The sequence below is a fragment of the Pelodiscus sinensis genome, chromosome 17, assembly GCF_049634645.1.
Source record: "Pelodiscus sinensis isolate JC-2024 chromosome 17, ASM4963464v1, whole genome shotgun sequence".
NCBI classification, from domain to species: Eukaryota; Metazoa; Chordata; order Testudines; family Trionychidae; genus Pelodiscus; species Pelodiscus sinensis.
The window spans coordinates 31,697,111-31,716,738 of record NC_134727.1 but is presented as its reverse complement, the minus strand read 5'-3'; the positions used below and the strand labels follow the sequence as shown (position 1 = coordinate 31,716,738).

The window sequence follows — 19,628 nt, the reverse complement described above, 5'->3', positions numbered from 1 at the left end:
AACACGTCATACCCTAGTTCGCTTGCGATTGTTCCCAAGGAAAGACTTAAGGTTCAGAAAGACTTAAAGCCCCAGTGGTAGGCAGTGCCTTCAAGAAAGGCACTCTGTGCAGTTCTTTACAGGTTGAAGGCCTGGTTTTTCAACACACTTTGTGTTGTCATTTACATTTAGGCAGAGTTGGTGCAAAAAGCTACCAAATAAGAATGGTTTGGTTTTTACTTCTGCTTTGCACACTGTGAAATGAAGACCCAAGGCTGTGAAGAATAGATCTGGGGAACAAACAAACAAACAAACAAACAAAACCTGCGGAATATTAAATTAAACACATTCTTCAGGGTACCAGAACTATTAATGACAATTCAGGTAGAATTTAACAACTAGTTTAGGCTGGAGAAAAGAACAAAAGATTTTCAGAATGCTTTGTTTCAACATTGTTTAACCTAACGATTTAGACATTTCATTTTGAAAGAGCATTTTGAAACTAAAATCTCATTTCAAATCGACATTTCATTTACAAAAATGTCATTTTTAATCAACATTTCAACATGTCATTCAACCTGTACATTTTTTGCTTTGGCAAGAAAAAGAGGAAAGAAATATTTTCAGTTTGAAATGAACAGATTGTTCTCTTCCCAGTCTGTCCTGGATTTTCCAGGACAGCCAGCAAAGCAAAAAATTGGTTATTTGTTCAGTGGTAGTAGAGAATCAGTCCAGGAGTTTACCAATGTGAGGTGAGACTATAAAGGTGGAACCTCAGAAAAGAACTGGGTATACCAGAAGCTTGGGTCATCCAAAAGCAAAGAACTCTAGGGAAGATAACCCAGATGTGCCTCACAACGCAGCCAAGAATTCTCTGATTTTAACTTGATCCTACAGGCAATGGTTTGTGAGACAGCCTACTCCATGTTAAAGGAGGATTTCCTGACTCAATTAGTAAGGACATTAATTAATCAATTATGTAAAATGGATGAGCAATCAGATATCCTCTTCTCTCCCTGATGCAACTCATTGTTAAAAGTTTAATTAACTTGCTAATGCGGGGGAGAGTGTGGGAGAGAAAGACGTTTGAAGATTCAGTTAAGGAACAATAACCTCAAAGTAGGATGAAAAATTGACTTGAGACCTGATGAGAAAGCCAGTTTTGCACTTTGCCATTGCACATAGATTAAAAAAAAAAAAAAAAAAAAGATCTGGATTTGATTTTTAATGCTACACAACCTAAGCCAAATGCTGCTCTCAGCTTCACTCCTGTACAGGAGGAGTGGTTCTTGTGATGGTTTGACAACACAACTGTGTTAACATTACAAGCTATCACTTCAAATAGCAAGGGGATTTTGAAGGAAGCAATGTGGTCTTCTTTGGGAAGGCTGCAAAGAGCCAACCTGTTGTGCCTCTCTGCCTTAGGGAGCAGCCTGTTTTGTCTCTATTTGGATTTGTGTGTTATTGTTCTGGATTCCAAGAACAAAAGTAGTGTTACATTGTAACCTTCCAGAGAGACAATCAGCCCATCCAATGCTGCTACTTGAGATAGCAATGAGTTATGTCTTACCTTGCATTTTAGATTCGATTTACAAAAGGACTTAGGCTCCTAACTGTCACTTTAGGCACCTAAATACAAGAATCAGGCCTATCGTGAGCCACAAAACCCCCTTTCAGCTCCCACCGAACCCTGCAAACACCTAAATACAGTCGGTAGCTAAATTTTCGCAGTAAAAGTCCCCTATATTTCTGCCTGTGTGCATGAGCACGGCATTGGGACACATACTTCCCAGAGCGATCTAAGGATGTTACGGACTAGTCAACTAGCCGACTATCCGATGAGCAAATACTTATCAACTAGTTGTCGTCCCCCCCATTGCTGCCTCTATCAGACGGAAATTTCATTGACCACTTGACTAGTAAATTAACCGATATTTAACAACCTTAGAGTGATCCCCAAAACTGGAAGAGAGAGGCATTCCTCCTCCCACCTCACCTTGGGCCCCAAGTCAACATGTGTGGTCAGAACTCATCTCCTGGATCGGACCTCTATAGGGTCTGTTCTATGCTAGACCAGGAAAGGTGGCTTAAGATACGCAACTCCAACTATGCAAAATGCGTAGCTGGAGTTGGCTTACCTTAAGCCGAGCCTTGGCGGCATCTACACAGCAGGAGGACAAATGGAAACAAATGCTCCCATCAGCTTCCATTACTCCTCGCAGATGCCCTCAGCATCAATCTATGAGTCTATCCTAGACCTACTAAATCCAACACTAGCAAGATCAACTTCTGGAGCATCGATCTTCTGGTAAGTATAGCCATGGCTTAGGTGAGCTAAGAGTGGGAGAGAGGGCAACTTTAACCCTCACTCTCACTTCCCAGCTAATTTCTTCCTACACGTGATGAGGAGAAGGGATTTGTATTGGGAGTCTGCCACAGACCCCCAAATAACCTAACTATTGGGCTGAAGAAGCTCGGCTCTACCTCCAAGCTTCTAGCTAAAATGGCAAAGGCGCCTCATGCCAAGAGAATGTTTGCAGCTGAGAAGCCCAAACAGTGGAAAGTGCCAAACGCATGGGCAGGGTTGAGGACACATCCTTGGCATCTCCTATCAGCCTAGCTGGCTTTTCTGAATCCTGTTCTGAGGCGCCTTTCCCTCCCCATTCATTGTACAAGAAGCCTTGGTGCCAAATTCAGAGTTTGTGAAGCCCAGGGATTTTCTAGGCACCTCACAGTTAGATGTGGTCACCCTTGATATCACCATGCCTGTTTCTTTGCAAATCTAGCCCTCTGCGTCAGTGTGGTATGCTAAGGGATGTTATGACAGCTGTCCAGGTTCATCTCTTTTACCCGTGAACTGAGCTCGGATCTTGGTAGCATCAGGTATCTTAATAGAAAATCGCTGGCATTAGCTGAGGCTGCATCTTTAGAACCAGCAAAACCCCCCAATGTACATTAAGAGAATGTGTTCTAGGAAAAAGCTGCTTGCTCTTACCTCTGGAGCAGATTATTGTAGCTCAGGTTGCTCTGTCTCATCACGCGTCACACAAATAATTGCCAGCTACAAATATTGAAGGGTGTGCACACCAGAGAATGAAAAGCATTATTTAACCCAGGCCTGGTGTGTTAATGGGAAGGAATTTAAGGAAGCAGTTGAGAGCAGGAAAGTGGAAATTCCAACCTTGGGGAGATCTTGAAAATGGGGCAAAGCAGGATGGAGGCAGGTGTGTGCCTGAAAGTCAGTGACATCATCCTGTTTGTGTGTTCAGGCTTAAAAGTCAAAGGGGCCCTGTCAGCATGGGCAGTGGCCATTTTGTGTCTCAGTTCCGATGCAGCATGCTACAGAGTGAGTCACTACCGACTCTCTCTGTCCACCCTCCAACAAAGAGTCATTGTGGTCTTGCTTTATATTTTTTTGAAGGGAAGGTGTGATCCAAGGACTGCTTGTTGCCATCTGGCTTGCATAAGAGCGTGGTATTTACATAATAGTTCACCAAGAGGGCTCTGTTGACAGCCTGGGTCATCATTATCTTTGTGAAATAGGTGCACAAACAATATGTAAGAGGATATGTCCCAGATCTATGAAATTACAGCCTTAAAGCCTTGACGTTCAAGAGGAGACCACTCTAAAGGCGGAGACCCACCAGACAGGAGGTAGGAGACATCATCCTAGCTGACCATTGTGTACTGTGGTCTTACACTCGAAGTCTATCTGGATACTGAGTCAAATGCTAATGAAGCGATTGTGGGGAGGTCAGAAGAAATAAACAGGAAGAGGTAAACAACTTGGGGAAGGGGGGATAGGTGACAACCCTGTTTACAGATAAAGAACAAAGGACTGCTCTAATATATCTGGGGGTACAGAGCAAAGAGAGAGAGCGAGCAGCAGCAGCCTTATGAAAGGAATATCTCAGTCTTCCTGGCTGAAAAATGTTATGAGAAGTCCGTTTGGGTGAGCAGCACATTATTAGGCAAGGGACCAGTTTGTTAGTTAAGTTTAGACTCCAGAATGCAGGTTCTAATTTTATTTTATGTGTGACTCTTCATTTCTAATATTTCCATTTGTTATCCCCTGAGGCTCTGCTTTCTGTTACAGAAACTTGGAGTTGCTTTCTCTGTAAACATATCTAAGGGCTCTGTGTCACACAGTGCTGTGTTTAACTAGTGCACTGTGGTGAATGGTTCCTGTGGGAACAGAGGAATGGGAAATCCAGTGGTGTGAGAGCTGGTCACTCCAGGGAAACACTTGGAGGACCGGGAAGTTGGAATGTGCCGTTTACAGAGCCCTGCAATGATACAAAATTTGTATCTGCATCTGCAAAAAAATGATCTGCAGATATAAAGCAGATAGCCACACATTTTCAGGGTCCTAGATATAAAAATGTGTATCCACATCTGCACCTGAAAGAATGAGCCATGGATATCTGCATTTACAGGGCTCTGGCCATTTGCTTCCATGCAGGGCTGGGGGAGGGGGATGCTGGTGTTACTCATGGCTGGTTGAGTCAGGGAAGGTTCCCTCTAAGCTGCACGGCAGCTGGTTAATGAGCCCAGCCCAGCCAGGGGCTCAGGGCTCTGTGCATGCAGCTGCCTGGTTGGGGGAGGGGCACGTCTCCCTCAGCAACAGCAGCAGCTCCCTGCTCAGTCCAGAGCCACGAGTATCTCCCAGAAATGTCGCTCCCCAAGCCGGGTAGCTCCTGAGCCCCTGGTTGGGTGAGGCTCATTAAGCAGCTGCAGGGCCGTGCTGCCATGCAGCCTAGAGGGAACCTTGGAGCTGTCCCATAGCAGACACAGGCAAAGCTTGCTCATGCGAAGGGAAGATGGTAGCAAGCTGCCTCACAACCGGAAGTCTCAGAGGAGGTTGTTTTTTGTTTCTGCCTTCCTGGATCTGAAATAAAAATCATCTAGCCTGAGAAACACAGGTTTTAGCCACACGTGGGAAAACACAACCAGAGCTGTCTGAACCCATTAGACTGTTATAGCGCAGTCCTCTGGTCCAAAGCCTGAAGCCTTCTCTCGGTTTCTGCTCAGTTTATAATGTCAGCACCACAAAATTTACCATTATCAACTTACATCAGGAACCGAGAGGGCTAGAATTTACGTAAACCAGGGGCAAGATGCCTGCAGTTTTGGCCTTTAAAATACAAACACAAGGGGTAGAAAAGCCAGTTCGGGTGCTGAAAAATCTATTTAATGGCTCATGGCCTCTCCAGTTTAGCTTTTTTTCTATAGCACTCAGCATCGTAGTATCTAAAATCCGACATGACTCAGACAGTTTTGGCATGTTCTTTTGTTAAGGATAAACTCAACTGTACTCAAAGTCGGGCAATTTAACATACTGTAAGTTATTTTGTAACCAAACAGTTGACACAGAGCATAGAATGTGATTAATTTTACATAATTTTAAGGAGGATTCACGTCATGTTCCTGACCTGGCTGTCACAATTCCCTCACATCACAGATTTACCTGCAAATGGGCTAAAGGTGTCCAACTATGATATTTTCTGTACTTGGGATTAGCTAAAAAGATGCAATTATATGTTGATCGGCTATTGAAAGTAACAAAAAGGAGTCTCTAGGTAAGTGAATTAGCTGGGTTTCTCCTTCAACTCGCCCACTGTTGGATTGTATAGCCTGATCTACATCTCAGCTCAGGTCAGCTTTATTCTGGAAAAATGGCTTTAGCCAATTCCTATGATTTTCTGCCCATCCCTGGAGAGTAAATGACTGGTAAGGAAGGACATTAGCCTCTACGGAGCACAGGATGTTTAAAAAAAAGAGTGAGGTGCTCAGTGGGGCACCCAAATAGCATGTGCTTGCATTCTCTGACAACCAGATTGCAAGTGCTTGGGGTAGAGAGCTACTTCTTTGTGACTTGTCTCTACAGTGCCTAGCACCCAGGAGCAGTGATCCTTGACTGGAGCTCCTAAGAGTTACCACAATAATATTTATTACACTCAAACACTTTTTTCACAGTCAAGACCCTTTGACAATCTCTCTCATACCTGTATCACTGCTCTTATTTCCCCTCCCCCCTCCACCGAGTCTCTTGATATTTATTTCCTCCTCACACTCTCACCTCTACATTCTCTGCACCTAAGCCACTATCTTCCTTTCTGTGCAACCTCATCTTTAACCTCCCTTCTTCCGGGAACCCTTCCTCTGGTCTTGTTCTCCAAATTCTCCCCGCCTTCACTGAATGCGACCTCATGTCTTGCCTTGTCTGTTAAGACTAATGCCTTAGGGAGGGAATAAGTCTTGCTCTCTTGGTAGCGACCCATGTAAATTTATAGCACCACGGAGCAGAAGGATAGTCCCAGGGGTTAGAGGGCAACTCTGGGATTTAGGAGACCTCAGGTTACTTCCCTAACTTCCTGTTTGACCTTGGGCCAGTCAATGAGTCCCAGACTTTGACAGACATTTAGTTGTTGTTGTGCTTGGTCTTGCCGTCAATGGGATTTAGGCTCCTAGGTGCTGAAATCCCTTTGGAGAATGAGATATGGGCCCATAAATCAGTTCAGTGCTGTCAGACTGAGAGCAACAATGACTAAATACAAATGTGATCCTTAGCACCTTGCTGCCTCAGTTCTGGAGATGTGTGATGGGGATAATAACATTGCCTTGCTTGACGCGTGATGTGAGAAAAAATACCTTAAAGACTGTGAAGTCAGGGCTGTCTGTAGGGAGGCCCAGTGCAACCCCCTTACCACAGGTCCTACCCCTTTCTCTGCTCTGCCTCTTTCCACCCCTGCTCTCTCCCCTTTGTGCCCCTTACCTGAAGACCCCCACCCCGCAAGCGACACAAGTTCGGGGATTACTGGGGGGCCTGAAGCAGGATGGCAGCAGAGGTCAGCTCCCCACATTCACCACAGCATTGGGAGCTGGAGTGACCCGCCATCTTACTCTGCTCCACCCTGTTGCCCATCTTCCAGACCCTGCGCTCTGCTTCACTGTGGTGGTAGTAAGCCGTGCCCTCTGGTGTTAGCAGAGAAGTTATTAACCATCGAAACAGTTGACCAAGAATTGTGGTAGATTCCTCATCACTGACTGGACGTTTTCCTCACAGCTCTGCTCTCGGGATTATTTTGGGGATGTTCTATGGCCTGTGTGAAAACAGGAGGTTGAAGTAGATAATCACAACAGTCCCCTCTGGCCTTGGAATCTATGGCTCTAAGGAGCAACCCTGGTAACGCATCTTAGCTTCTATACTGTAAAAGCTTATAAAGTAAAAGATTATAATGTATGGAAATAGGGCAGAAAGGAAATGGAAAAATCAAACCCCTTCAAGCCCTAGAAGCACAGTGCTTTTAATATTTGGGTGTTTAAAGTCAATTATTGTTACTGTCCTGCAAATAAGCTAGATACATTGGATGATATTAGTGGGCTTAATGACCCAGCCACAGACGGAAAAGCAGAGATGTACGTAATTATGAATTATAAATGGTTTGTTATTTTTTTACCAATGATATTTTCATTTAATTTCCTTTGATTTATTTTGTAGGGGATAATATTAAAGTGCCTGGAGAGCGTGGTGATGGATTCCTTCAGGAGAGACTGAAACAGAAATCACAATTTGCAAAACTTAATTGGGGGAGGAAACAAGCTTGGAAAAGAAACTAAGTTAATTAAGGATTTTTTTAAAAATCAATTTTAATACCTCCCGTTAACCAGGTTTTTGTTGTAAAGTACAGCTTTCTAAAGACATGACATTAATTTCACAGTCTGAACAGCCGACATTGAACAGAGCTACAGGGATAAAACTGAAAAATAACATGTACCAGCTACTTCAGTACATGCTTCAATTGCTGACTCTAAGTACAGAAACAATTTGGATCCAGATAGCTTAATAAAACAAAAGGCAGACAATGAGGAGTCGCCGACAAATTAAAATTTATTGAGACAGACAAAAATGTAACTATTTAGGACTACAATTAAGCATTTACAATTAACCCAGGAGGTTAGCAAAAATGTTCACATTCCATTTAATTCCTTATGGAAAAAAGCATTCAGAATTCATTATGCTATTCTAATTTACTATGATCGTCTACATTCCAACTACAGTAGGGACATCAAACTTAAACACGGAATATTTGGATCTCTCCTTACAACGCACCACATTGAACAGTAACAGACATCAGCCGCATTGAGAAAAGTATAAAAAGACCAAAACCCACCTACTGTAGAAAGGGCTCTTTGATGTATAGTACCTGTACAAAGCAGTCAATGTGTTGAAGAAAACTAGAATGGCATTCCGAAGGGACTGCAATGAAAGCCAAAAAGTGTAAGAAGCTAAGCATAAGAGATCTGGTGGTCTGTAGCAAATGATGATCTTAGATCTTATGTCATTTGCTGCCTGCCTGGGGGAGGAAGGGAAATGCTGCAAAAACCATGCAAATATTAAAATATTCCTATGCCAGAAAAGTACATTGAAACTATAGCATAGATAGGCAAAGAGAAGCTTTCACTAGCAAACGGTGTTGTTTTCAATATAAACTTCACATTGGAAATATAAACAGTAGAATAAACATTAAATAAACCCAGACAATGATTTAAAACAATAGCTATAAATATCTGATGTACTCATAGTGTTTGTGAAGATGTCAACAACAACAAAAACTGTATCACAAAATGGACCTGAAAGGATATTTTGAGTTAACAATAATAGCGAGAAGGACACTTGGAAACCTAAAGCAATTCCTAATGATGCTTCATAATCTTTCATCTGTAAAGGAAATGGGATAGAATTAGTCTGCATCTTTCAATAGTGGAGCTCCTCTGTTTCCATATTTCACAGTGAGAAAACATTTGGAAGGCCAACAATTTGAGGCAAGTGGAGCATTTGACTCTGTAACAAAAACAGGAATTAAATCAAGCCAGAAGCAAGTGAAATGCTGCCTGCAAACCTCCTGATTGTCATGCAGGAGAAGCCTGAGAAAGGAGCTGTTTAATTCTGTTGCAGTTTGCAATGGCTACTGGCTCTGGATACAGTGCACTGAATGCTTTACTACTTTAATGCACTGGGATATCTTCTTAAAGCATCTTCTACAATAGGCAGGACAAAAATCCAATAGAAAGAACTCTGCTTTGTCATCCCACCGTTAATGGCAAATACAGGTTGAACCTCTCTAATCCAGCGCTCTCTGGTTCAGCAACATCCATGGTCCGGCACGATTTTAGTGAGCCGGATGTCCACTTATCATGGGGGTAGCCAAGTTTCTCACGGTCCATAAAGTTTGTTTACAGCCACTAGTCCTGGCTCAGTGTTCTGTGCCGTTATTTAGCTCTAATTTACCCCTAAATGTCTCCTGTGAGTTCAGAAAGCAGAGGAAGTGTTGGTAATGCTACTAAACAATATTGACCTCCTGTGGTCTGGCAAATTCTCTGGTTTGGCACCAGCCATGTTCCTAGGATGCTGGGTTTGAGCGGTTCAACATGTATTTTAACTGCTGTTTTAATCTAACAATTGCAGTAATAAGATAACACAAAATGAAAAATCAGTGTACTCCGTGGGAAAGTGTGCTTGGCAAAATTATAATATTCCAGTGAGCAAGTTGATTTACCTGGCGCTAGCTGGTAAAAACTGTAGTAGCTCCATTCACTTCAAAGGAGTTTTACCAGCTAGGAATTTGCCCCCAGATCCAGAGATAATCTCAGCTGTTTCTCTCAAGGCATGCGGCTCTGCCTTACACAAATTCTCACCAAAATACGGGGCATTATTCTTTCATACATGTTGTATGTTTTTTTAACATGATGCATTGTGATTCTGCTCTACTGAACTAGATAATGACCAACAGCACGAGCAGTTCTATGGCACCTTAAAGGCAAGCAGATGTATCTGGGCATCAACTTCGGCGGGTAAAAACCACTTTGTCAGATGCCTAGAGTGGAGTTAGTCCTTACGGTGCCACAGGTCTCCTAGTTGGTTTTGCAGATTCAGACTAACAAGGCGACCTGTCTGAGGCTAGTTAACCATGTTACTCTTCTCCAGTTATGACCTCCGTTCAGGGAAGTAGGCAGGCATGTGTTTCAAGTTAAGCACGCACTTAGGTGATTTCTAGTACAGGGCCTGTGCTCTGAACTGGGGCAAAGAGCTTTGCACAAGCCCTTCAACCCCTAGGTGAGTGTCTCCCAGGGAGCAACAGCAGAAGCTGTCCAAGGCCACATTCTGCCTTCAAATGAACATGCACCACTCCACTGACTCTGATGGGACTGGGCGGAGGTCCTGGACTGTGATGCTTTCACTTCTATGCTGATGACTTGACACTTGCTGAAAATAAATGCAGCCAGTCTCCCCTGAAATGTGAGGAGGCGGCAGGAGAAGCCCTAACGCGGCTGAAGACCTGCTGGCAGAGGGGCTGTTTAAGCAGGTGGGAAAGCAGGTCGCATTTATTTCAGGAAATGTTTAAAACATGCAGGGAATGAAAGAGGATGCAATAGGATCTGTATGTCTGTGGGTCCAATAACTGGCACCCTCTGCAAATGGAACGGCGAGGCAGCAGCCACTACTTACAACTTCCCTACCCACCCGCGCCTGATTATACCGGCTGTCAAAGGAGCAGAAGATTTGGCTCTCCGGGCATTACGAGGTGCACAGCACCATGTAGGAGCCATCTGTACCAGCATGAGTTTCGCACTAACAATGTTAGTAGGGGGCCAGCTTCTGTGATCTAGTTCTTCATGATTGTGGATATCCCCCTTGATTTCATGGCACAGTGGGATCCCCTTCTACTTTGATGGTGGGGCCTGGAGTGAGTGAACGGCAAGGCTGTGAGCTCAGGAAAGGCGAAACCCGGGATTTCATCTGATTCAAATCCACCCCGGAAGAAGCCATCCCCGAGGTGTGAGATGCAAGATATTGACGGTGCTCTAGGGTCATGACAAGCAACAACCTAGTGACGTAGAGCCACAAGGTGTGTTTGTTCCTTTTGCAGATCACCCCCCTTTTCATCAAAGGCTCGGAGAAAAGAAATCTTTCCAAGGTCTGTAATTGATAAAAAGTGATTTTTTTCAAGAGAGGGAAGCAAAATAAAAGGAGTCAAAGCCCAGCTCCCCAAGGCTGCTCCAAGTCACTACGTTGGTCTGGAGCACTCCAGGGATGTTTTTTGCACAGCAGTTTGCCACCATCTCACCCCAGTAAAATCAATGGATTTGCAGCTGATTCATACCAGCCGGTTGTCTCAGCCCTTCCCCGGGCTGGGGGTGTCATGTGGCCAGTGCCCATCCCCGGCTTCCCCTTACCAGTTGTCCGGCTGTGTTGTAAAACTGGATGCACAACTTCTGGACCCAGGACTCACAGCTGTGTTAACTGCACCCGTACTTAGTGTCTGTGGCTTGAGCTCTGTCCACACTGCAAAATGATGGGTTGCACTGAGTCACAGTGGAACTCAGGTTCTGACCTTACACCCCCCTCCCCCCCAGTAGGGCCCTAGCACCCAGTCCTGAGTGTTTGCTGGCCTGAGTCAGAGTCATGGATGTATGGACAGATGGTGCCCTTGGGCTCCAAGCCAAGTCAGGCCCTGGGCCTAGTGTGCAGTGTAGACATACCCAGAGAGGTGTAAGAGGGAGAAAGGCCCCCCTCACTCCACTCTCTGTGGAGCCTCACAGGACATGTATGGATCTTGGTCTCATTGCCAGAGCACAAGGCAGCAAAAGTAGCTCTCCCACCTGGGAGCAAGTGATCGGGGATGGGGTGGGGTGGGGAGGGAAAGGGAGGAATTGGAAAAGTGCTGAAGAAGGGCAAGAAGCCGGCAGAATCGTGGTTCCACTCTCTCCCCCACCACCATGCACCCATGAGTGGAGCCAAATGCAAAAGGGATATTTATGCAGCACACGCTCTGTCCCGCACAGGGAACTTCGGAGGAACAGGGCCTCCGAACTGGGGCTTGGAGGCTACATGCTGCTCCATACTCAGGGCTGACTCGAAAGGCTGAATCTGGCCCTAAAAAGTAATCACTGAATCCCAGTGGACCATAGGGTTCCACCAATTGCCTTTGCTGCCAACTGTTTTTCCGCCAAAAAAAAAGAACACCCCCCAAAACAACCTCAAAGAGCAAACCATACTTCAGTAGCTACCTTTGCTATGAACACTAATCACTCACTCCTCCTCTTTATGAGCTTTCAGGTCATCATGACTCAGATAATCAGAGACTGAGGACAGAAAACTAAGCCCCTATAACAAGTTGTGTGTGAAACAGCAAAATAGAAGCTCATTGGATGGACACAATTCCCATTGTCAAGGGGCTTTTCCCATTTTGTTGCGTACTACTGAATTCCATGGATGTGTGTGCCAGTGAAGCCCTTCCTTGTAATTTCAAATCATCCGCACAGACTGGCACTGCCTAGAGAAGCAGAAAACGTATTTCTCCCTTTTGCAACGAGATAATTTTCTTTCTTCAAAAGAAACTGCAGGCAAAGGTTTCAAAACAAGTCTTTAAAATAAAAACCAGCCTTTGCAGCTGGAAACAGTCAGCTACCGGAGCTAGCATGTGTATTAAACTGTGTGTTTCTGCACACATGAATTCTAGCTCAAGAGTCAAGTTACAGTGCTAAAATGTTTTAAGTCTTGACTACTAGCATACAGGTACTTGACTACTAGCATACAGGTACAGTGATGGTGCCCAGAAAACAATCCAAGACATGGGCAATCCATTTGTTGGGCTTCCATAATAAGATCGTACATACAGTGAATTTTTTAGTAGGATACCTTCAGATTAGAGTCTACAAATCCCTCCTCATGTAGACTGCAGAGTTTGCAGAATCAGGCCTTTATTTGGAAACATGTAAAGCAAAGCTGTTCCCCATAACTACTAAAGTCCCTCAGGTTCATAGGCAATACAAATAACAAGGCTATCTCTGGAAGATGCACCTTGAAAAGAATGTCTGACTTAGGCCGAAGTTTCCCAAGAATAGTGAAACCAGGCTGCTGGCACGAGGACATGAAACCTAAAGGCAATGGGTAAAATACCCTGCTTTATGGAGTGGAATTTGGTATTTATATTTGTAGGTTTCATTTACTAAACTTTACCTTTTAATGACATAATTCACCCCCTAAAATGAATCAGGAAACATGCAAGCTAGAAAAGCAGGCAAAGTACTACTTATATTGACAAATCGTCTAGGGATAAACTGTACCACACAGCTGGTTTTGAAAATGCAAATTAATTCACACAAGAAAGTAGAGTCTTTAACACAAATATAAAGGGTTTCTTTGAAATGCACAATGTCCAAATTCGTTTCTGGTATAACTCCATTAACTCAAATGGAATTATTCCTGCCATCTCATAATGCATTGGATACTAAAAGATTTTGGAATTAAAGATCTATCAGGGGGTCACTTCTGTCATCTTAAATACAAACATGAACTTGCTTGCAAATGTAGTCAGTGCCATGACTCCTCATTTTCTGATAATCTGGATAAAATATCAAAAGGAGTAAGAGGCACGATATGTTAAGTTCATTGTACCAATGACTTTCAACAAGGAAGGGCAGTAAATAATTTAGTTTCAGAACACTGTGATACAGCTGTGAAGATATGAATAAATGGGAACAGATTTACAGAATCATAGGATTCCATGTTAATAATATTCTCCTATTTTATAGGTGTGCATTAGAAAGGCATATGTCATATTAAGCAGAAAGAATGTTAGACGGAAACTTATCTAAAGCTGTTTTAAAACAGACTAAATAAATATTAACAATGTAAAATAAAGAAGAGACAGCTTATTACTTTTGATGGTAAGTATTTTTGACAGCTTCCTAGATTCCAAATGAGAAGTTACTCAGAAGAATAGACATTTCCAGCAGATTCACCGGCATGTTATTCCAGAAACAGAGGCAGCTTGCATGACATTAGTGCAAACTAATTAAAACAGAAACCCAAGATTTGCTAGTTGGAAAATGGATAGAACAATCTAGATTTGCAAAATATGCCAACATTCCGGAAGGGGGTTAAATTGTGTTCCCTTGCAGTGGGACTCGAAGTCAGTGGTAGCTCAAGATCAAGATCATACTGTTTACTGCAGAAACTAAGTGACAATGACCTGATCCCTCACATTTGAGGAAAAATACTGATGGATTTCTTCCTGATTTAAAACCATCAGTATTAGCAAGCCAGAAGTTACTATACAAGTGACAAATGCCAGACACAGGAAAGAAATTATGACACCTGCTTTTCTATATTACCTACTGTATAAAAGAAAAGCAATTACTTATAGCACAATCAGAAAATTCAGTTACCAGTGATGACAAAACTTCTCCAGTGTTGTTAACATAAAACAGGCTTCTAATTCTTGCACTGGTTTGTCTTTTATCTCTTCTTTTTTTTTAATCCCATGGGCTCTATTTCACAAGTAGAGCGGGCAGGAATTAAGTTATGAAACTTTGCTTAAACCAAACTAACAAAACTCATAGCCCCATTGATAGAGAAAACAATTAACTGTATTCAAACCAGTAGCTAGTCAGAAAAAAGACATCTTGAAAATTATATATACTGTACAAAATTAAACAGAGTGGAGAGAGAATGTTTTGTGCCTGATGTTCTTAGATACAATTGCAGAGATATGAAGTGACTTGCAGTATTGTGCAAAACATGAGTCCTCAGAACTGTGACAACTACCATATATAACCAATTTCATCATCCTTATCGTCATCTTCATCTTCATCATCCTCATTAGTTGCTCTTACATGGATCTTCATTTTCCCTTCTTTGTCCTTTTTCGCTCCTTCACGGTCCTCTTCCAAATCATCCAATAATACAACAGATCCACCACTGCCGAAATCCCCTGAAGTTTCTTGCTCTTCTTCTAAAACAGGTAAAAGTTAAAGATCATTCTCATAGGCAAGACTTCAAAATCACTTTAGTCAATACCAGCTAATGTTCTAATTACTACACTTAATTTTTGTGGGTAGTAAATTGATTTTTAAAGAGGAAGATAGCTAATGTGACGCCAATATTTAAAAAGGGCTCTAGAGGTGATCCTGGCAATTACAGACAGTAAGTCTAATATCAGTACCGGGCAAATTAGTTGAAACTATAGTAAAGAATAAAATTATCGGACACATAGATGACCATAATTTGTTGGGGGAAAAGTCAAGATGGTTTCTGTAAAGGGAAATCATGCCTTACTGTCTACTAGAGTTCTTTGAGGGGGTCAACAAACATGTGGACAAGGCGGATCCAGTAGATATAGTGAACTTAGATTTCCAGAAAACCTTTGACAAGGTCCCTCACTAAAGGCTCTTGAGTAAAGTTAGCTGTCATGGGATAAGAGGGAAGATCCTCTCATGGATTGATCACTGGTTAAAAGACAGGAAACAAAGAATAGGAATAAATGGTATGTTTTCAAAATGGAGAGAGGTAATTAGTGGTGTCCCCCAAGGGTCCATACTACGACCAATGATATTCAACCTTTTTATAAATGATCTGGAGAAAGAGGTAAACAGTGAGGTGGCAAAATTTGCAGATGATACTAAACTACTCAAGATAGTTAAGATCAAAACAGACTGTAAAGAGCTTCAAAAAGATCTCATAAAACTAAGTGATTGGGTAGCAAAATGGAAAATGAAATTTAATGTTGGTAAATGTAAAGTAATGTGCATTGGAAAAAATAATCCCAACTATACATACAACATAAGAAGTAGGGGGTCACCAAATGAAATTAATAGGTACAGAAGCTGTTTTAAAGGATAGGTTACAAACCACAGTTAATAGTTCTGCAATTTCACATTTTGAGTTCTTTCAGAACTCTTGGGTGAATGTCATCTGATCCCAGTGACTTGTTACTGTTAAGTTTATCAATTTGTTTCCGAAACCTCCTCTAATGACGCCTCAATCTGGGACAATTCCTCACATCTGTCACTTAAAAAGATTTGGGAATCTCCCTAACATCCTCATATGTGAAGACCGAAGCAAAGAATTAATTTAGTTTCTCCACAATGACCTTATCATCTTTGAGTGCTTCTTTGGCATCTTGATCATCCAAGGGTCCTGCTGGTTGTTTAGCAGGCTTCTTGCTTCTGATGTACTTAAAAAACATTTTGTTATTACTTTCTGAGGTTTTGGCTAGCTGTTCTTCAAACTCCTTTTTGGCTTTTCTTATTATATTTTTACACTTAATTTGACAGAGTTTATGTTCCTTTCCATTCTCCTCACTAGGATTTAACTTCCACTTTTTAAACGATGCCTTTTTATCTCTCACTGCTTCTTTTACTTGATTGTTAAGCCACAGTGGCACTTTTTTGTTCTCTTACTGTGTTTTTTAATTTGGGGTTTACATTTAAGTTGGGCCTCTACTATGGTGTCTTTGAAAAGTTTCCATGCAGCTTACAAGGATTTTACTTTTGTCACTGTGCCTTTTAATTTCTGTTTAACTAACCTCCTCCTTTTTGTTTAGCTCCCCTTTCTGAAATTAAATGCCACAGTGTTAGGCTGCTGAGGTACTTTTCCCACCAAAATAAGGTCAAATTTTATTACATTATGGTCACTATTTCCAATCGGCCCAGTTATATTTACCCCTTGGACCAGATCCTGCGCTCCACTTAAAACTAAATCAGGAATTGCATCTCCCCTTGTCGGTTCCAGAACCAGCTGTTCCAAGAAGCAGTCATTTAAGGTATCAAAAAGTTTTATCTATGCATCCTGTCCTGAGCTGACATGTACCCAGTCAATATGGGCATAATAGAAATTTCCCACTATTATTGAGTTTTTTATTTTGATGACCTCTCTAATATCCCTTAGCATTTCACAGTCACTATCACTGTCCTGGTGAAGTGGTTGGAAATACATCCCTACTGTTATATTCTTATTATTAGAGCATGGAATTACTACTCATAGATCTTCTATGGAACATATTGGTTCATTTAAGATTTTTGCTTCAATTGATTCTACACTTTCTTTCATGTATTGTAGCACTCCCTCACCAGCATGACCTGTTCCGTCCTTCTGATATATTTTGTACCTTGGTATGACTGTGTTCCATTGATTGTCCTCATTTCACCAACTTTATGTGATGCTTGTTATATCAATATCTTCCTTTAATATGAGGCACGCTAGTTCACCCATCTTATTATTTAGACTTTTAGCATTTGTGTATAAGTACTATAAAATTGTCACTATTTATCTGTCTCCCATTTCCTGATGTGTTAGACTCTTTTTCATTTGATCGTTTCTCATCTGATCTTATCCATACTTTATCATCTTTCATCCTCTCCTCTTTACTAGAACATAGAAAATCTTCATTAATAGACTCACCCCCCTGCCAAGAGATGTCTCTGTCCAATCCATGTGCTCTTCCACACCCATTGGCCTTCCCCCAGCCCTTAGTTTAAAAACTGTTTTATAATCTTTTTAATGTTAAGTGCCAGCAATCTGGTTCCATTTTGGTTTAGGTAAAGTCCATCCTTCGCAAACTGAAAATTCACCTCAACATTTGGTTTGGTTCAACTGAAACATTTTGTTTCAATAATTTGAGAACATCATGTTTCAGTTTTGAACATTAATTTTTGTATTCCAATTTTTTTTTAATAAAAAGTTGCTTTGAATCAGAAAACAAGAATTTGTCATTTAGAAAATACTGAAGCAGAATATTGAAAATTGAAATACTCCCTCCTCTGCTCAAAGATTTTTTTTTTGAGTCAGGAAATTAGCAAAACTGAACTTTCCAGCCAAAAGCTTTGGTGCTCATGAATCAGTAATTTTCTACATGATTTTTCTTATGAATCCATGATTTTCTACAAAAAATGCCTTTTGTCAAAAGTGCCAATCAGTCCTAGCCTACATCACAAAATCCACCACAACCAACACTACTATGTTCTTGGTGGCCATTCTCAGTAGAATACCAAAGAAGTGAATGTGCATATAGACTGAAATAGCCTTTCAGGGCAACCGATTCAAACAGACACACAGTGGCGATGGGGCTGTGCTATTGCTGTCCATATATGTGTTGGGATTAGACACACCCCCCCCAACAGTTGGGATATTAGACTGATCTGCTTCCTCGTGCACACATAAGCGATCTGTGTATACTGGATGCATATTTGGCTGGGGTGAGGACAAAGGCAGAACCACAGGAATCTGTGTGCACATCTTTGGTAAGCACACACACAAATGGTTTTCAGATGCTATGCATATGTTGTAATTGATTGATTTCATGTACATATAAGTGCATAAACTCCTGCAGAAGCACCTAGAGCAAGAGTGAGTGAATTCCAGCCTACGGGCTGGATCCGGTATGCAGGGTTAGTCCCTGGTGGGCCCCACCTCCATGTTTACCTGTGCCTCTTCAGGTATCAGAGGATAGCAGCTCTGGATCCCAATGTGAGTGGTGGGAAGTGGTGTCCCAGTCCACGATGCTTCCTGCCACTTACATTGGCCACTAGTGGTGATTTGCAACAAACCAGAGCTGCGATCCTGTGATACCTGCAGAAGTGCAGGTAAACATAGCAGCAGCAGCCTGCCAGGGACTAACCCTGCGAGCTGCCATTTTTTATTGCCCATCCCTGACCAAGAGCAATTTAGGATGTAATCACAAACAGTAAAGCTTGGCCTCGTCTATTCTTGCTGGAAGTAGAGCAACTGGAGCTATTGTTACACTGAGTCCAGGGCCGGCCCACAACATTTTGGCATCGGGAAGGGGGGGGAGCTCAAATGACTCCCCTATGCACCCTTGCTTAGGCCAAAACTTTGAAAGGTTTCAAATCTCGGGGTCCTAGTGGCGCCCCCCACAGTCTGGCACCTGAGGCGGCTGCCTCAGTTTGCCTCACGGTAAGGCCAGCCCTGACTGAGTCACATGGAAGAAATTCCACTTACATGTTGTTTGCTTGCTTCTATAGAGCTGTGCAGTAATTGTACATGTCAGTGTAATAATACTGTTGTATCAGCACTTTTATAGGTCTTGGCTGTTAATTTATAAAACTTTGCATAGTTAAACCTTCTCCTCTCAGGGAGGCCCTGATTTATAAAGCATCTGTAAATGTGTTTTCTACTGTATAAGGAACAATGGATTTAATAAACAGGCATAACAACCTCATAGCTTTTATTTTAATAGCAACTACTGCATTTTCCATGCTGGTAGAAAAACTATTTTCTTATCAGTGGTTATTGCCAATTTCATACCCACATACACACACTCCAAGATAAAGATGCGTGTATGCCACACAGACACTTTTACATTGTGAACTGGAACACATGGGACCATTTGGGATTCTGCTAATTATGTTTCCTGCATTGTCATCTTTCGTTATCATGGTTGGTCTTACAGCAATTACTGGGTTTACAACAATGTTATTTTTTGCGTTGTATTAGGCAAGCATGTTATCACTCACCACAACTAATGGTCCCTTGTTTTCTTGAGCCGGCTATCTCATTGCCATATTTATCAACACACCAGCATTGCCCTGTGCTTCCATGACATTGGGTTGCTTTGTAATATCCTTCCTCATTGCACCGAGGCAGGAAAACACCTGAAGAAAGAAAAAAGGTACCCACAATAAATCCAACCCTTGACAGGATCAAACAGGAAGATACACGGTAATAGAGTGGTGCCCAACCTTTCTTGGCAAACTCATTCAAAAACTGTTGGTGGACCGGAACTGAAATATTCACATATTCATTATAGCAATTAATTTATCTGCTTATTTATTGTGGTAATTTT

The 19,628-nt window shown here is 42.1% G+C and overlaps 1 protein-coding gene across 1 annotated transcript in view; it reads right to left on the bottom strand.

Annotated features, from left to right (window-relative positions):
- Positions 1 to 7,852: 7,852 nt before the first annotated feature.
- Positions 7,853 to 19,628, bottom strand: part of SPOCK1 (SPARC (osteonectin), cwcv and kazal like domains proteoglycan 1) — a 637,569-nt gene continuing 625,793 nt past the window's right edge. Inside the window, exons 10-11 of the mRNA XM_075900445.1 lie at positions 19,300 to 19,437; positions 7,853 to 14,780 (exon numbers count right to left, since the gene is read on the bottom strand). Of these exons, the coding sequence (XP_075756560.1) occupies positions 14,590 to 14,780; positions 19,300 to 19,437 (329 nt within the window). The 3' untranslated portion in view covers positions 7,853 to 14,589. The remainder of the gene's footprint in view (positions 14,781 to 19,299; positions 19,438 to 19,628) is intronic.